The sequence below is a fragment of the Rhinolophus sinicus genome, linkage group LG07 (genome assembly GCF_036562045.2).
Source record: "Rhinolophus sinicus isolate RSC01 linkage group LG07, ASM3656204v1, whole genome shotgun sequence".
NCBI lineage: Eukaryota > Metazoa > Chordata > Mammalia > Chiroptera > Rhinolophidae > Rhinolophus > Rhinolophus sinicus.
Window position 1 is genome coordinate 106399575 of NC_133757.1, and position 14914 is coordinate 106414488.

The following is a 14914-nucleotide window of genomic DNA, read 5'->3' on the forward strand; positions in this document are numbered from 1 at the left end:
TATTTTCTCTAACACTTTTAGGGAACCCATGATCATTAGGAGATGAACTTGGCTTGTTCTCCTAACCATCATTTGTAGTTTCATTAATTTTTCTTGAGTAAACTTTCTTGACTTGGAACTTTTTGGAACCTGCGCGAACTATAAAGTGGAATTAGTTTAGGACAAGAGTTGTGTAAAAGATATTCTCTGTGTCTTGTTCAGAATGAACAGTTATGGTGCGTACTTCACATCACACTAATTGGACACCCGTATTTTTTATGTACGTTGAGGTCACTTTGTTATTCTAGTAGTAATCTTTTTTATTTAAACAAAGTGGCTAATTCTTAATGTATGAACTTTTACTGTAATACAGACTATTGATTTAATTTACTGGTGTGGTGGACTTTTTAAAAGGGGATTTATATACATAGGTGGAACCGTTTTCTGTGTTCTTACTCTGTTTTAATTTTACTTACCTCGCCTATGTTGAATAGATAACTCATTCCAGTAACAGCTCTCAAGAACTTGAACTTTACATTTTGAGGACCAGCTTCTCTCTGAGCCCTCTCATTGCTCTTAGTTTCAGTGAATCCAAAGTCATGATTCAAAGAACGCATTTTTAACAAGTTTGTCTAATTTTATGTAACAGTTGCACTTTAGTTAAGTTGGACTAAACATTAACCCAGAATTAAATGTTAGGTTAGATGAAGGGAATCTGTTACTAGTGATATGAAAATTTTTAAGTTACCATGTTTGGTAATGATTTTATTAACCAGAAAAGATCTGAATCAGGCTTTAAAATTGAACCAAAAGTATGTTCTGACTTTATCCAATTAAACTTATTGTAGTGTAGAATATACTCACAGAAGATATCAAAATAGTTGATACTTGTTTTAATGGTTGATTGAGTATAAGGCAAACGAAAGTTGAAAATATACTTTTCCCAGCATATAAACATGATAATTATCTTTTATTTTATGCTTGGGACAGTTTTGTTCTAATTTTGGGAAAAAAAAAAAAAAAAAAAAAAAAAAAAGTTCTTTAGCAGAAAGCTATTAGACCATTGAGAATTGAAAACCAGAGCATGTGGTGTGTATTAGAGTACTGTTGGTAATTTTACTGCTGCTAACTTAAAATCCTCAAGGGGGAGTTAATTACAGGAAAACCATTCTAAATATCAGTAAGCTGCATATTTTCCATGACAAGAGGTTTTTCAGTTGAGGTTGAACAATTCCAGAATCTGAGCTTGTAAAAATAAGTAAATAAATAAAAAATGGGTGTTTGTATGCGTACAGTAGACCTATAATACTTTAAAATTTTTTCATAAAATTTTATTAAATTCAGAAGTTAGTGTGTTTTATTGTGTCAGCATGATGAGAACATATTTAACAATTTTAAAATTCCAGTTGAAAGGGATAAGAAATTATATTTAATGGTCATTTAAATGAATGTGAATTTATTTACTGAGCTATTTTAATTACAGTGTTCCACCCCCCTTTTCCTTTCATATAAGCTTTGTGTACTTCACGACGTGTATGGCAATAATCAGAGAACACAGTGAGAAAAGTGTTGAATTTAGTTGTTTCTGATGTGTTTTGGCATATGCTCATCAAATTTAGCTTTGGAAATGAATATTTTTTTATTCTGTACTTTTTGAATGATTCTGACTTAACCTTTTAAAATGCACTATGAGAAACATAGGAATTAATAAACTAATCAGTAAATTACACATACATTCATATTTGTATAGAGGTTAAAAGCCCAGATCCTGGTGCCACACTGCCTGGATTTAAATCTGGACTTGACTTTTCACTAGCTGTGTTGCCTTGGGCAAGTTATGTAACCTCTCTGAGCCTGTTTATTCACCTGAAAAGGAGAAATTAGCATTGCCTATGAGAATTGAGTGAGTTAAATATGTAAAGTGCTTTGAACACTCCCCAGCACATGATAAAAGTTCTGTAATACTAGCATTATTATTATTTCTGCATTAAAGAAGGAATTGTAAGTCCAGGAAATCAGAAGGTAACATACTGCTTTTGTACTAAATTCTGACTGGCAATTGTTAATTTATTATAATTTATTTTATAAGAAAATACAGAAGATGGTGATTTCCTCTTGTATTTCTCAGTGACCAGTTTGTTTTTTAGTAAAATCGATAGTAAATTGGAATAAATCTTGTTTTGGCTAAGAGCAATGTTTATGAGTTCAGAGTAGGGAAATATAAATATTCGAAATATAATCAATGATATAAAAACATACTGCTGTTTTCAAAAAAAAGAAAAGAGTTTTTTTGGGGTATAATTTTTTTGTGGCTTATAAAAATATAAAACCATTTGAATTAGTACTTTAAATTTTTCTCAAATATTTATGGAGACCTTCATATGTATGCAGCACACTTATGTGGGTATGAAGGAAAATAAGATTTTATTTACCCATAGTGGGTATTCAAGATAAATATAGAAATTTTCTTTCCATGACTTTCAAATTGAATGGGAAGCACCTATGTTCTTTTAAGTAGTGCCATGAGTATTGTATGTAAAGGATATATATGTTGAACTCACAATACATATAACAAAAATAAACTTTTATTTTAATGTTATCCATAACCATACTATTAAACTCAAAGAAGCTTTGATTTGTAAGGTTAACCAGGTAACGTGCATGTAGTTTAACTATTCAGCATAAATTATCTAGATATATATTAGCGATGTTACTGCCAATGGAGGGCTTTATCCTCTGTGGGTTTGGGGCTTTAAGCTTAGGCATAAAACTGCAGAGGAGTAAAACGCCTCCCCATCTGATTTCCATATCAATGGCTGCTGACTCGGTGGATCAGGTGCTTTGCCTCTGGGATTTCCTTAGCTGGAAACCGGGAACGTAGGGAAGATGCTCAACTTTCCCTTACGTAACACTGAGAGCTTTTAAAAATCACAATCGAGAAGTTACTATCTGGTTTTATGTATTTCTTAAGAAGAAAGCTGCTGAGAGCAGTGGAGTCATTCTGGAAGGATATGGGGTTCTGAAGTCAGAATTTTGAGTTTCAGTGTTTTCTCCTTTCCGCTGCACCTCTGCTCCTCTTTCTGGTTGCGGTGTTGGTTGGTTGTAGGTGCTCCTCGAAGCTGCTTCTTCGCTCCCTAGATCGCGTGTACCCTTTCCCTCCATCCTTTCCTTTCCTGCTGCCTTGTCAGAGCCTGAGAGTCTGGTGCCGCTGCTGCTCTCCACAGTCTGCTGCGGTTCAGGCAGTGGGGCTCCTTGCCCAGAAGCCTCTCATCCCAGGCTTTCTGTTATGTTTGCCCCCGGGGTGTCTTAGCCCTTTAGTTTAAACACAGGGAGGAGGGAGGTAGTGTTTGAGCCTCCTCTTAGTTTCCACACTACCTTGCTCTTGGATATTTGTATAAGGGCTGACGTGGGGGTGCGGGTAGGGTGAAATGTAGGCTCGGGCAAGGTGAAGGAAGGGGGGAGGATGGAGCAGAGAGGCAGAGAATGCTGCTTCTCAGAGCTCCTAGTGCTTTATGAATGTCAACTATGGCTTCAGTATTTGGCCTGAATCCTTATTGGCTACTAATCTTTTAGCTCTGACCCCTTCTCCTTCAGAGCCACTCCTCAACCATTTCAAAGTGTTTGTCAGTACGATTTTATTCCAGGAATAAATCAGTCATTCTTATTTTTCAGTGTTAAGTAGGTATTGTTTCTAAAAGTAGGTTCTGATTTTTTTTTTCTACTGACAAAGTTCCAAAAACGTGCTGCCTTTGAACCCTCTCCTGCCCTAACTATAAATAAATAAATGGTTCGGTGAGCTGTGCAAGGGTCAGATTTAATGGGATTAGGGTGCTTGTTCAGGATAACGTTAAACTAGGTTTGGGGAATCATGTTTGTCAGAAGGAGCATGTGTGCCATCCCATTCACTTTCCCCACTGTGGGTGCCTCTCGGTGTAAAAACAATTGACCATCTTTGGCCACCTATCCTTACCTCAGTTCCCTGCCCCTCTGCCAAAGGACTCTTCCCAGAGCTGATGGACAGCTTTGTTTCCTTTTCATTTCAGCTGCAGATGAAGATATCCTTGCTAAAGGAAAACAGTCCATCAAGAGTCAGCCTTTAGGAAATCAGAACTCAGAAAACGAGATCCTCCTGGAAGGCGACGACGATACTCTGTCATCCGTGGATGAGAAAGATCTAGAGAATCTCACTGGTAAATTCAATGGTTGAGCAGCTATTTCAGCTAGCTCTAGGCCAATAAGCATCTACTTACTTTTTCAGCTGTGACGACTAGAACTACTAAGTTTATACCCACAATTATATTAGATATTTTTTTTTTGTTCTTTGTAACATTTTCCACCTAATCTTCAACACTGTTTCTCCTTTATTTTTCTATTCTTTCAGTCTTTTTACCCTATTCATCTTTTTTTTCTGAATAATTTTCACTGAAAAAGAAAAAAAAGTTTAAAAGCAGCAACAGCAAAAAGAATTGCTTCACTCATCCCATGGGAGTTACTTAATCTCTATAAAATGAGAGCTATAAGTACAATTCTGCCAATTGTTTTGTAAATAAAGCTTGGGGGCAGATGAGCTATTTGCTTTGATATACCTGTCTTAGAGAACATGCTGCATATACATTTAACTCTCTCAAAAAAATCCATTCCAAGAATGACATGGCTTTACACAGGATTCACATATTTTACCTGATACAGGAATTTTGATTTGTGCTCTGCAGATTTTCAGTTTTACTTCCCTTATGGGAAAAATTCTCTCGTTTAGCCTGAAATTTTAGCCATTCATTAACTGTTTTTCTTTTTTTTTCTTTAATGCCCGTGGCTCTGTTCTTCAAGGTAGAAAGTCTGAAAGGTTCTCCAATTTCTTTGTTGAAAATGATATAATCTTCTATTTTGATAATTTTAAGAGAAAAGACATGAGAAATATATTTAGTGACATATCTGCAAACTATGCTACTATGCAATGAATGATAATGACAAGCAAAAATAGATAATGGTATCTTCTCTGATGACCATAAACCTCTGTGTAAAGTAACATAAAATTAATTGGAGCACAGTGTTAAGGGATTTGGGACGGGAGTAGAGAGTAAGGTGGACAGTGCTGTTCTCTAGTCTTTTCCTTCACATCCATTTACCCATTTCCTCCTCCTTTATTTTGCTTCTATTCTTGCTACTAGTAATACATTCATACAGTAATAGAGGTGAAAGGGGAGTTTAATTATATAATCTTGACAATGGCAATAGGATTAAGAAGTAATCCACACTAATAAAGTGGTGTGGGTTAGAAATGAAGTGGAAATTGTCAGGGGTCTTCTTTAGGACCTAGGCTGCCCTAGATCCTGCAGCTGTCTGCTTACCCTGTAATTGAATGTCTGAGAGTGATTGAAAAAATGTTATTTCTTCTCTGGATTACATGCTAATGTACAGAGGGCAAAGGAGACAGCAAAAGAACACGTAGCTGCTCACTTCATCCATTTATAGGGATGAGCTTTGGGAAATCATGGCTGTTCCGCAGCTATCTGCTGCCCATCTGCAAACACAATGTATTTGTACATTGGGAATAGAGGGCAAAACCTGCTCTGATCTCCACAGAGCATCCCTTCCATTGTCCTACTGGCACACATTAAGATTGATGTGAGATTAAGGACCAACACCCTTCTCACAATCGATGGAAATGTCAATTCATCTGAATTTTGAAACACTTACTCACCAATTGATTACCTGAATAGGTGTACCGTGTTTATAGGCACTATATTAATTCAGACCTCTAAGTGCCAATCTTCTCTTGTGTTTTCTTCACCTATAGAATTTGTGCAATGAGGAATTGACATGGCATTTCCAATTCTTACTACATCTAGCTCTACATAAATATATGTATGTGTGTGTGTGTGTGTGTATGTGTATATATATATATATATATATATATATATATATATATATATATATATATATATATATATATATATATATATATACATATATATATAAGAAAATCATTATTTTCAGTTCTTATTTTAGGTTTAGCTCTAACATACTTTATGCTCTTCTATCTGTATTGAATCTATTGTTTTCAGAAGCAGGCTGATTTGTCTCTTTGATAAGCCCTGTGGAGATTTGATTATTCCAATAAAAATTCATTCACTTGGAAACCCACCCTCCAGCTGTTTACTCCCAGAGTCCCTGAACTACACTAATATTAGATTTGAAAGCATTGAACAATATTTAACAGTGGAAAGGCAGGCTTAGAAAATAAGTATTTTTACCAGTCTTTCATGGGGAAAGTTGTTATGGGACAGGTTTTGTGTCAACCTGGCACAAAATCTTTAGCAGAGAATATGGTGTAATGTTTCTCACTTTGCTAATAAGCTAGTGATCTTTTTTGTCATCATGCCTCAGTCAAACTCTCAGCTAACCTCTGGCCTTGGGAACCTATTGAGTCGTCCTTGCTCCTGGTTGTTGTTCCATGTTGTTTGATAGCCCGAGGCTTGTTTTCTAAATGGAATGTGGATGGACTTATTTAGGCAGAGCCGCTCTCTTACCATGAGATTAGACCAAAGCTTTGCAGACTCCCTGTAAAATAATTGCCTCCTCCTCCTTTACTGTTTTCATTAATCGCCTATTATAAATCTCTTAGTATGAGAATCCTAATTTTGCGTTTTAGAGGAAGATTTAGGGTGGGCGGAATTTGCAAGTGTAGGATTTGGCAGGCAATTTGGTCCTAGAGGTGAGAATTTTAAAATTAAATTTCTGCTAGAATCTATTTGAATTTTTTTTTTTTTAATGTCATTCCAACTTGTATGGCTTGTCTTTTCCTTTTGGCAGGTCCTGTTAGCCTGAGCACACCAGCTCAGCTTGTGGCCCCCTCTGTTGTGGCAAAAGGCACTCTTTCTGTCACCTCCTCCGAACTCTATTTCGAGGTAGATGAAGAGGACCCCAACTTCAAGAATATGGACCCCAAGGTGAGATGATGAGGATCCGGTTTCGTTTTTATGAAATTTTGTTTTGATGGCATGGTGTGTTGTGAGGTCGGCTGGGTATTGGTAGAGTCTGACCGGCTTAGTTTGAATTTCTTACTGAATTGCCTCTCCTTACGTGCACGGCAACTCTGTTCTTTAGCCATGATTCCCTTACCAGCTAGTTAGATTATTGAAGTTCATTTAGATTCAAAAACAATTCCCACTTAATTGCGTTTATCATTAGCTCATTCAAGGGTGGGGGAGAAACTCAGGGAATATCTCCTGTAAATATGTTTTGCCTCAAAAGGCCCAGGGTGAATTAAGCCACAAAATTCAGTGAGAGGTGAGAGAAAATTTTGTTTAGCCTTTATATTTTCTGGATATAATACCAATATATCACTCTCCTTGCTTTGTCCTCATGACTTACTACTCTGCCGTGCGTGCGTGTCTTGTGTGTGTATGAGATACCTCTGTTTCCCATTACCTGTAGTCAATTTTACAAGCACTGCATAATTTCCTATTCTTAAATGAAAATGTAATTTCCCTTTAAAATGTATTTCTGGTTACTTTTCAGACCTTGGCAACTTTATTTTACTAAGAAAGATTCGTGGCACGGCCATAATGCCAAAATTAGGTTTATTTCATGAAAGTGAATGGTAGAATTTGTTCTGAGAAAAACAGTCTCTTTTAAAAAGAAATGAGCAAAATAAGCATCCTGTAGAAAGAGAAATGGTTTTAAAAAAATGGAATACTTTCTTTCATAGGCTGATAGCGTGTATACACACACACACACACACACACACACACACTTCTGAGTTTATTGGTGGGAGGTTCTTTGGTTTTGTAATCATGTACATTATTAAATTTTAGTGATTTAGAAGTATTTCAAAGTAGTTCCTGATGAAAATGTTATAATTTTATTAAAAACTTTACAATCACCTCTTGTCTCACATATGTTTCTAGCACATTGTTTTAAAATTGCTGCCTTTATTAAGATAGAATTTGGTAGACTCTATGAAAGGAAGGCTACAATGGAACTGATTATTTTGACCATAATAATTTAGCTAATGCAATATAGAGAAATCTTTAATTCAGAAATTACACCAACTAGAAAAATTTTCACTTTGTTGAATGGCTGATATGTCTGAAAATGTATTTTAGTTTCTTCAGGAAAGAAAGGTGATGAAAATTACTTAAGCTCTCTAATTTATGGTAGTTTGTGAATTTGAGAGTCTGAAATTTAATTCAGAATATTCCACTATGTTTCTGGACATACATGGTTTAAAATCTAACTCGTGATTTAAAGGTATCTAATATAATTATACTCAATATAAGAATCTCTGCCAATCTTGTAGTTAGGTTCTTTGAATTGATTTACTCCTTTAGGGGAAGTTATAACTTTTATTTCTCTCTAATCTTATTTTGTGGAACATCATTTTATTCATTTTTTCCCCTGTTGCTTGTGTGATACAGGGATCTTTTACCCTAATCACAGAAATTGTTTTGTATCACAGCAACCTGCCTAATGTTACAGAAATAACAATTGCTGCTAATTTGTATTTAAAAATTTCTGTTCAACCAGTTATTGGAAGAATTTTTTATTTTTTTTCCATGTTGGTGCTTGAAGGTATTTATAATGAGGCTACTGTGTTGCTGTTGTGTTTCTTTTTTAGTTCCATAAAATTAAATAAGGAGGGAAAGAGATGCTGAATTTGGGGAATTTTTGTTTCTTCGTGTCAAGACTTAAAAACTTTTTTCCAGGGATAGTGGGAGGAGATATGTGTCTAAAGCTGTGTATACTTTTGAGCATGCAAAAAATGGTCCTTTTAAGATGTCATTTTAATCTTTTAAACTAAGCACTGTGGCCTGAAATCATTTCTTTGTCAATGTAACCACCTAATCCTTGCTTTGAAAATGTTCCAAAAATTCAGAACATTTTCTCCAGAGAATAAATTCATTTTATTAAAAAAATTAATGTATTTGTTTGAACCACTTAGTATTACAGTGATGTTTGTTCAACATCTACAAGAAGGGAGACCAGAAATAGATATAGGTTGAAAAGCTGGAGATGATTTCCAAACTGATAAGATCATAGTTTATATTTCTAACACAGAACTATTTTAACTAGGGAATTTTTACCAGGAAATCTTATGACTTAAGCCTGTTTGTCAAGCGAGCTATGCTACAGAGCCCTGAGTACGTACCTTCCTTGTTTCTCATCCATCTCTGCTATCCTGCAGCTCATCCTTCCAGTACACTCCCTCCCCCACACAAACAACTTCTTCTGATCTTTAAAATTTCTTTTTAGAACATTTTTCTGTATATCTCTCATTTATGGATTTTTCTCAGTAAATTAAAAGGCTAATTCAAAGAATAAATTTTAAATATTATAGGGAAACATCTGACATATATTCTGTACCTGTGCCTCATCATAAGCATATTTAATGGAGTACATAGGTTCCTCCACCATAAAGAAGAGAAACCAATTCCTTTGGGATACTTTCACTTTTACCAATTACTTTATTTTCCAATCAGATATTCCCCTGCATTAAAAAGAAACAAAGTTGAAATGCTAAAATGAGTACATGGGATTGTTACCTTAGAAAGGCAGAAAGAGGAGGAACTTTTTGTACTTGTAAATCCTTGAAACAGTAATCTTTCTTTGGTCATAAAGTTGTGTCAAAGCCTTTTTTGTTTAAATTGCCTATCAGATGCTTCTGAGTAATTCTAAATAATTCTGGGAATTTGATAAAAGTGATCTTAGTTTAGGCATTTATAACCAAGGTGTTTTAAAAATTGAAGTAATTCATAAGTCTAGATTGTCCATATCACCATTTGCTAGGAAAAGGAATATTGCTATAACCATTTTATTCTTTTCCGGTGCAGTTGATTTAACTATTAAGTTTTTATTATTTAAAGCTTGAAGAGGACAAATGATTGAAGGAAAAATATCAACTGATCATGTTAACTATTTAGAAAAGATCCATAAATATTTCCTATGTATTTCAGACTCAGAGTGGATTTTTAAAACTTATGGCATAAAAAGCAAATCTTTTAATTTTTAGTGTGAAATAATCTTTTCTATTTTAAAAATTAGGATAAAAATCTGTTCCACACAAGATCTGTTCTTTTTTTCTAGTGTGAAACAAGATATTACTTTTAATCTTAAGATCTATAGAACCAACACATATTATATAGTTGGCTAAAATTAATGTTTTCTCTTTTCTAAGGATTTTTAGTGGGAACTTGTATGGTTAAATCTACAAAATGTGCTGTATTTGTAAATTTTTCAAGTTAGTATTCAAATGGCAGTTTCTTGTATTTAGTTCCTTAAATTCACATCTTTACATTGTAAATTATAAATTGTGATCTCACCTGCCTTCATTTAACAACAATCCACAAACAGTCAATTACAATGTAAAGTAATGTTTTTATTACTGTTTTCAACAAGACTGCTTAGGGTGAGGGTAGAGGTGCAAGAGAGGGAGGGGCACAATCTGACATTGGCACTGAGATACATTTAACATCAGCAAAACTTTTCTTAAAAGAGAAATTTTACATATAATTAAATACTTTTTTTTCACTTGGTGACAACATTCAGGCAACCCAAAACAAAATGAAATGAGCGAGGGAGAGGGAGGATGGAGGAGAGAGAGAGAGAGAGACAGAGAGAGAGAGAGACAGAGACAGAGAGAGAGACAGAGAGAGAGAGAGAGAGACACACACACACACACACAGAGACAGGCAGAGAAGAAAGAGAAGGAAAAGGGTAGAAACTACTATACATTGAGTTGAAAATGTACCTTGGGTTTCATTTTGTGGTGGCAAAGCCCGATTGCTTCTTTTGTGTGACCTTTTAAATTCACATTGTTTGGAAGAAAACGATCACTTTTGTGCAAGAATGTGGTTTTGTGTTGTTTGGCTTGCTGTCTTTTTGTTTGCCTGTTAATCAACGAAGGTCTGCTGCTTGTTCCTGTTTCTTTCAGGTGGCTTACATAAAAGTTTGTGTCCGAAGTTTCCGCTGTTTGTCGCAGAGTTGTGTGTATCGTATGAGAGCATTCCCGTTTGTGTCGCTTTTCAAGCAGTCCCCAGCACCCTATAGTTTGTCCAGGCTTTTGGGATTGGTGAGAATTTCCCTGGCCAACCTCCAGGTCTGCTTGGCAGCACTCTCCAGGGCTGAATGGGGCTTGCCCTGAAAAAGGTCGAGGTTGGGCAGAAAGTAGTGAGGGCAGCGGCGGCACTGCAGGCAGGAGATGAGCTGCAGCAGGATGCCGTTGAGCCGATCGCCGAGGCATGCCTCGTCCCAGTCCGTTTCCCGAGGGTGTTTCTCGCACTCGTACAGCAGCAGCGTCTTCATGTGGTAGTTATTGAGCGGCTGGCCTGGCAGCTCCAGGTGGCGGTCCCGCAGCGTCTTCAGCACCGAAAGACACTTGTTTCTGCAGCCGCCCATCAGCAGGCGGTTCTCAGCCTCCCCGAACTGTAGCACCCAGGCATCGCTCTCCGCAGAGCTCTGCTTGCCGGTCAGCGAGTAGCACTCCTTCGAGAGCAAGTTGAACCCTTCGGCCTTGACCTCCGCCACCCGATTGGGGCCTGGCCAGGGGATGTGAGGCATAGGCCACTGTGCTGCACTGCGAGGCCAGATACCAGTGCACTTGAACGCCGGAGTGATTTGCACCACATAGCGCTCCCTGATGCGCAACTTGACCTCGCTGGTATCCGCGATCATCTTGACCACGTCCCGATAGCTGCACTTGTCCACCGCCTGAGCCACCAGCGTTTGGAAACGTGAGCGGATCTTGCGCGCGGAGAGGTAGCCGGACGCTGTGATGAACTCAACCCAAAGAGACATACTCCGCTTCCGCCCATCGCTCAGCTTGAGCACGGCGCAGCCGGGCAGGGAGCCGTCGTCCACGAAGTTGAAGACGCCCATCTGGTTTAGGTAGAGCACCACCTCGAATTCTGTGGGCGAGATGACCTCCAGGCCCTCGTAGCGGGCATCGATCTCGCTCAGGGAGCTGATGAAGCGAGGCTCCTGCACCTCCACTTCCTTTAGCACGTCCGAGACCACCTTACACACCTCACGGATGGTCTTGGCGATGGCCGCCTTGCGCGCTTGGCAGCGCTCTGTGTAGTATTTATTGAGCTGGTAAACCAGCTTGGCCTGAGCGGCGATCATATTGGGGCACAGGTCCGGGCTATACACCGGCGTCTCGCAATACGTTGAGGGATCCAAGGCTCACGCACTGGTGGTAGCCCTGCGGCTTGCGAAAGAGGTGGTGCGCTCCCCCTAAGCCCCACTTTCACTCTTGTTTTCAACCAGGGCTGACCGGCTGACGCTACAGCCGGCTGGATCTTTCCCCTTTCCGAAACCCGTTTTTCTTCTCCAGAAAATGAGAAAAAAGGTGATATTTGAAAAAAATTACAGAACCTGCTGGGACTTTTTTTTTTGTTTTTGCTTTTCCTTGATATGTAAAATAAAGATGTTCGTGCTGGAGAGATGAAGGGGTGGGGGGAAAAAGAGGGTGAGAGAGAAATTCAGGTTACCCAGAGGTTAGGCTTAAAAGTCTACAGCCGAGATTGCCCAGAAATCTGCAAAAGAGGTCTTTTAAGTGCCAAAGTAAATTCAAAAATAAAAGCGAAACATTCAGTGTTTCATTCTTAAACTTCTCTCCCAGGCCGGTAGGACTTGCATAGGTGAGTGCCTTTCTCCTCACCCTCCCCCAGATGGAAGGTGAAGGATGTAATTAATGTCCGCAGAGCAGCTACGCGCAACTCAGTCCGTGGCACCCTCGGAGGTTGGTAGTTGCCCGCACTCTCAGCGTGTTGGTCCCGTCTCTTCTCGGGGGTCGTGTTGTGGCGGTATTCCTCTCTTCCTACCGGAGGCGTTGTTTGGACTGGGCTTGTTTGTTTGCAGTGGGTTCTTGTCTTTCTCTAGGTGCAAACCGCTGGAAGTTGTTTGATATTCATTTCTGCTTCGTAATTTATAATTTTGGCCCTCACAAAATCTATTTTAGTGTGACGAAGTCGTTGCTTGCGTTGCATCTGGGGTTTAGTTATAACGATTCAAGGGTTTTTCTCCTCCTCCCCCTTTAGGTTGCTTGTGCTGATTCCACTTTCTGAGTCGTCTCTCCCTCCTCCCCTTCGACGTCTCTCTCCTCTCTCTTTCCCTCTCCCCTCCTAATCTCTCTCCCTCTCCCTCCCTCTTTCTCCTCCCTCCTTTTTTCTCCCCTTCCCTCCCTCCCTCCCTCCCTTTCTTCTCTCTCTCTCTCCCTCCCTCCCTCCCTTTCTTCTCTCTCTCTCTCTCTCTCTCTCTCTCTCTTGCTGTTTCCTGGAGTTATTTAGTTTATGAATGGTCCAGGGCCATCATGAGGGGGGTGGAGCTTCAGGTCCTACAATCGCGATCCGAGCTGTCACTGCTGTAGCCAATCCGAGAGAGAAGACAGGCGTGCTTGGCCGACAGTAGCAGCCACCGCTGCGCTTGATAAAGAAAGGGGGTAAAGAGAGAAGTAAGAAAATAGGAGGAGATAGTAGAAGTCAAACGCTCACACACATTTCACAGCCCCCTCTTCTTTATCCTCCTCTCTTATCAGTTGCAAGGAAGAAAAAGAGTCTATATAGAAGGGACTTCCCGGACATGGCTGGAAGAACGCGAGGGGAGTAGCAGTGGTTCAGAAAGGTTCACTTTTTTTTCTATCAACGTTGTGAAGAAGATGCAAACTCTTAACAAAATGACTTTCGCTTGAAGGCAAATGGGAGGAGGGAGGGGAATTTGGGAAAGGACCTAAATTTTTCTAGATTTTTCTCCTCCAGCAGTCTTCCTCCCTTTTCTTCTCCTCCCCTCCCATTGTTGCCAAGAACAGTTGCTGCATTTGTGCACCAGTGCGGGGCTGGAGTCGATATGCGGTGTGGGTTTATGACTATAAATCTCTTTTCAGTAATTTCCATATGCTGTTGAAAAATAGGGCCGGGCAAAAATAGTACAAGCACCTTGCTTGATAATTACTTCATAATTAAGATTCATATATAGTTTGTGCTATGACTTGATTGTTTCAAGGGCTAACTAGTTATTAAAAATATGTTTCAGCTGTGAGAGATGGTGCAAATTTATATATGGTAAAGTTTTGTTGGATATACATTTAAATTAAAACAAGCCACTAAAAACCGTTTTAAACTTAATAAAAAGAAGGGAAGTAAATGTGAACCTGAGTTAAAGTTTTGTTTTTTTTTAAATGTCAGTGTTGTAAATCTAATTTTGAATATATTCTCAGGCAGTACACAGTTTCACTTGTAAAATGATTTTATTTTCATAATTGACTCTTGCTTTTAAAAGACTTCAATGCTGCAAAAATCTATAACTATCCTGTTATTGATTACACAGATGGCTTCACTCCTCCCTTGGCATTTCAGTGAAACTCACGCTTGTGCTTTTAGCATATGTATTATCCTTTCAAACTGTACCCATTGTAGCCTTTCTGTACTTTTGGATGAAAAAGCTATTAAGTGTTTGTGATTTGCTTCGTATTGAGGGTTTATGCTTGAACCTCAGGTGTCTATCTGGTTTCTGAGTCTTTTTAAGACAAATCAGGTAGATGGAATTATTTTTAGTTAGATTTGGGATGTTATAGTCTCCGGTAATGCTATAAGAATAAAACTTTATGAAGCCGTTTGGACGAAGACTTCGTGTTGCAAAACTCTGTGTGCGGCTTTTGCAACCCCCCCTGGGAGGGCTTAACTTGCTTCTTAAAAATCTGGACCGGCTGAACCTCAATTCAATTGTATAGAGAAAGTTTATTTCTCTCCTTCTACTTGATGTCAGACACTTGGACCTCTTGGTTCTTTCTTACGTATCTGGTGCGGACCACTGGTACCTTGTCACCCTTTCTAAAGAACTGTTCGGCCTTCTTTTTTTTTTTTTTTTTAATCAAGTCGGATTCATTGTCTAGAATCTGTCCTCAGTGGCAACGAGTTGGGGAGAACAGTCGGAAGTA

At 38.5% G+C, this 14914-nt stretch overlaps 2 protein-coding genes across 3 annotated transcripts in view; one reads left to right on the forward strand and one right to left on the reverse strand.

The window, feature by feature from the left end:
• LRBA (LPS responsive beige-like anchor protein) overlaps positions 1 to 14914 on the forward strand; it is a 560879-nt gene that overhangs the window by 301143 nt on the left and 244822 nt on the right. For both annotated transcript variants that reach the window (XM_019722880.2, XM_019722903.2), the window contains exons 39-40: positions 4023 to 4169; positions 6793 to 6929. In XM_019722880.2, the coding sequence (XP_019578439.2) occupies positions 4023 to 4169; positions 6793 to 6929 (284 nt within the window). The remainder of the gene's footprint in view (positions 1 to 4022; positions 4170 to 6792; positions 6930 to 14914) is intronic.
• MAB21L2 (mab-21 like 2) lies at positions 10337 to 13106 on the reverse strand. The gene has a single exon (XM_019722921.2). The coding sequence runs from the start codon at positions 12100 to 12102 to the stop codon at positions 11023 to 11025; it is 1080 nt and encodes a 359-aa protein (XP_019578480.1). The 5' UTR covers positions 12103 to 13106; the 3' UTR covers positions 10337 to 11022.

Bases quoted from the DNA above. Each gene is read 5' to 3' on its own strand.
- MAB21L2 (XM_019722921.2), bottom strand. From the start codon at position 12,102: ATGATCGCCGCTCAGGCCAAGCTGGTTTACCAGCTCAATAAATACTAC.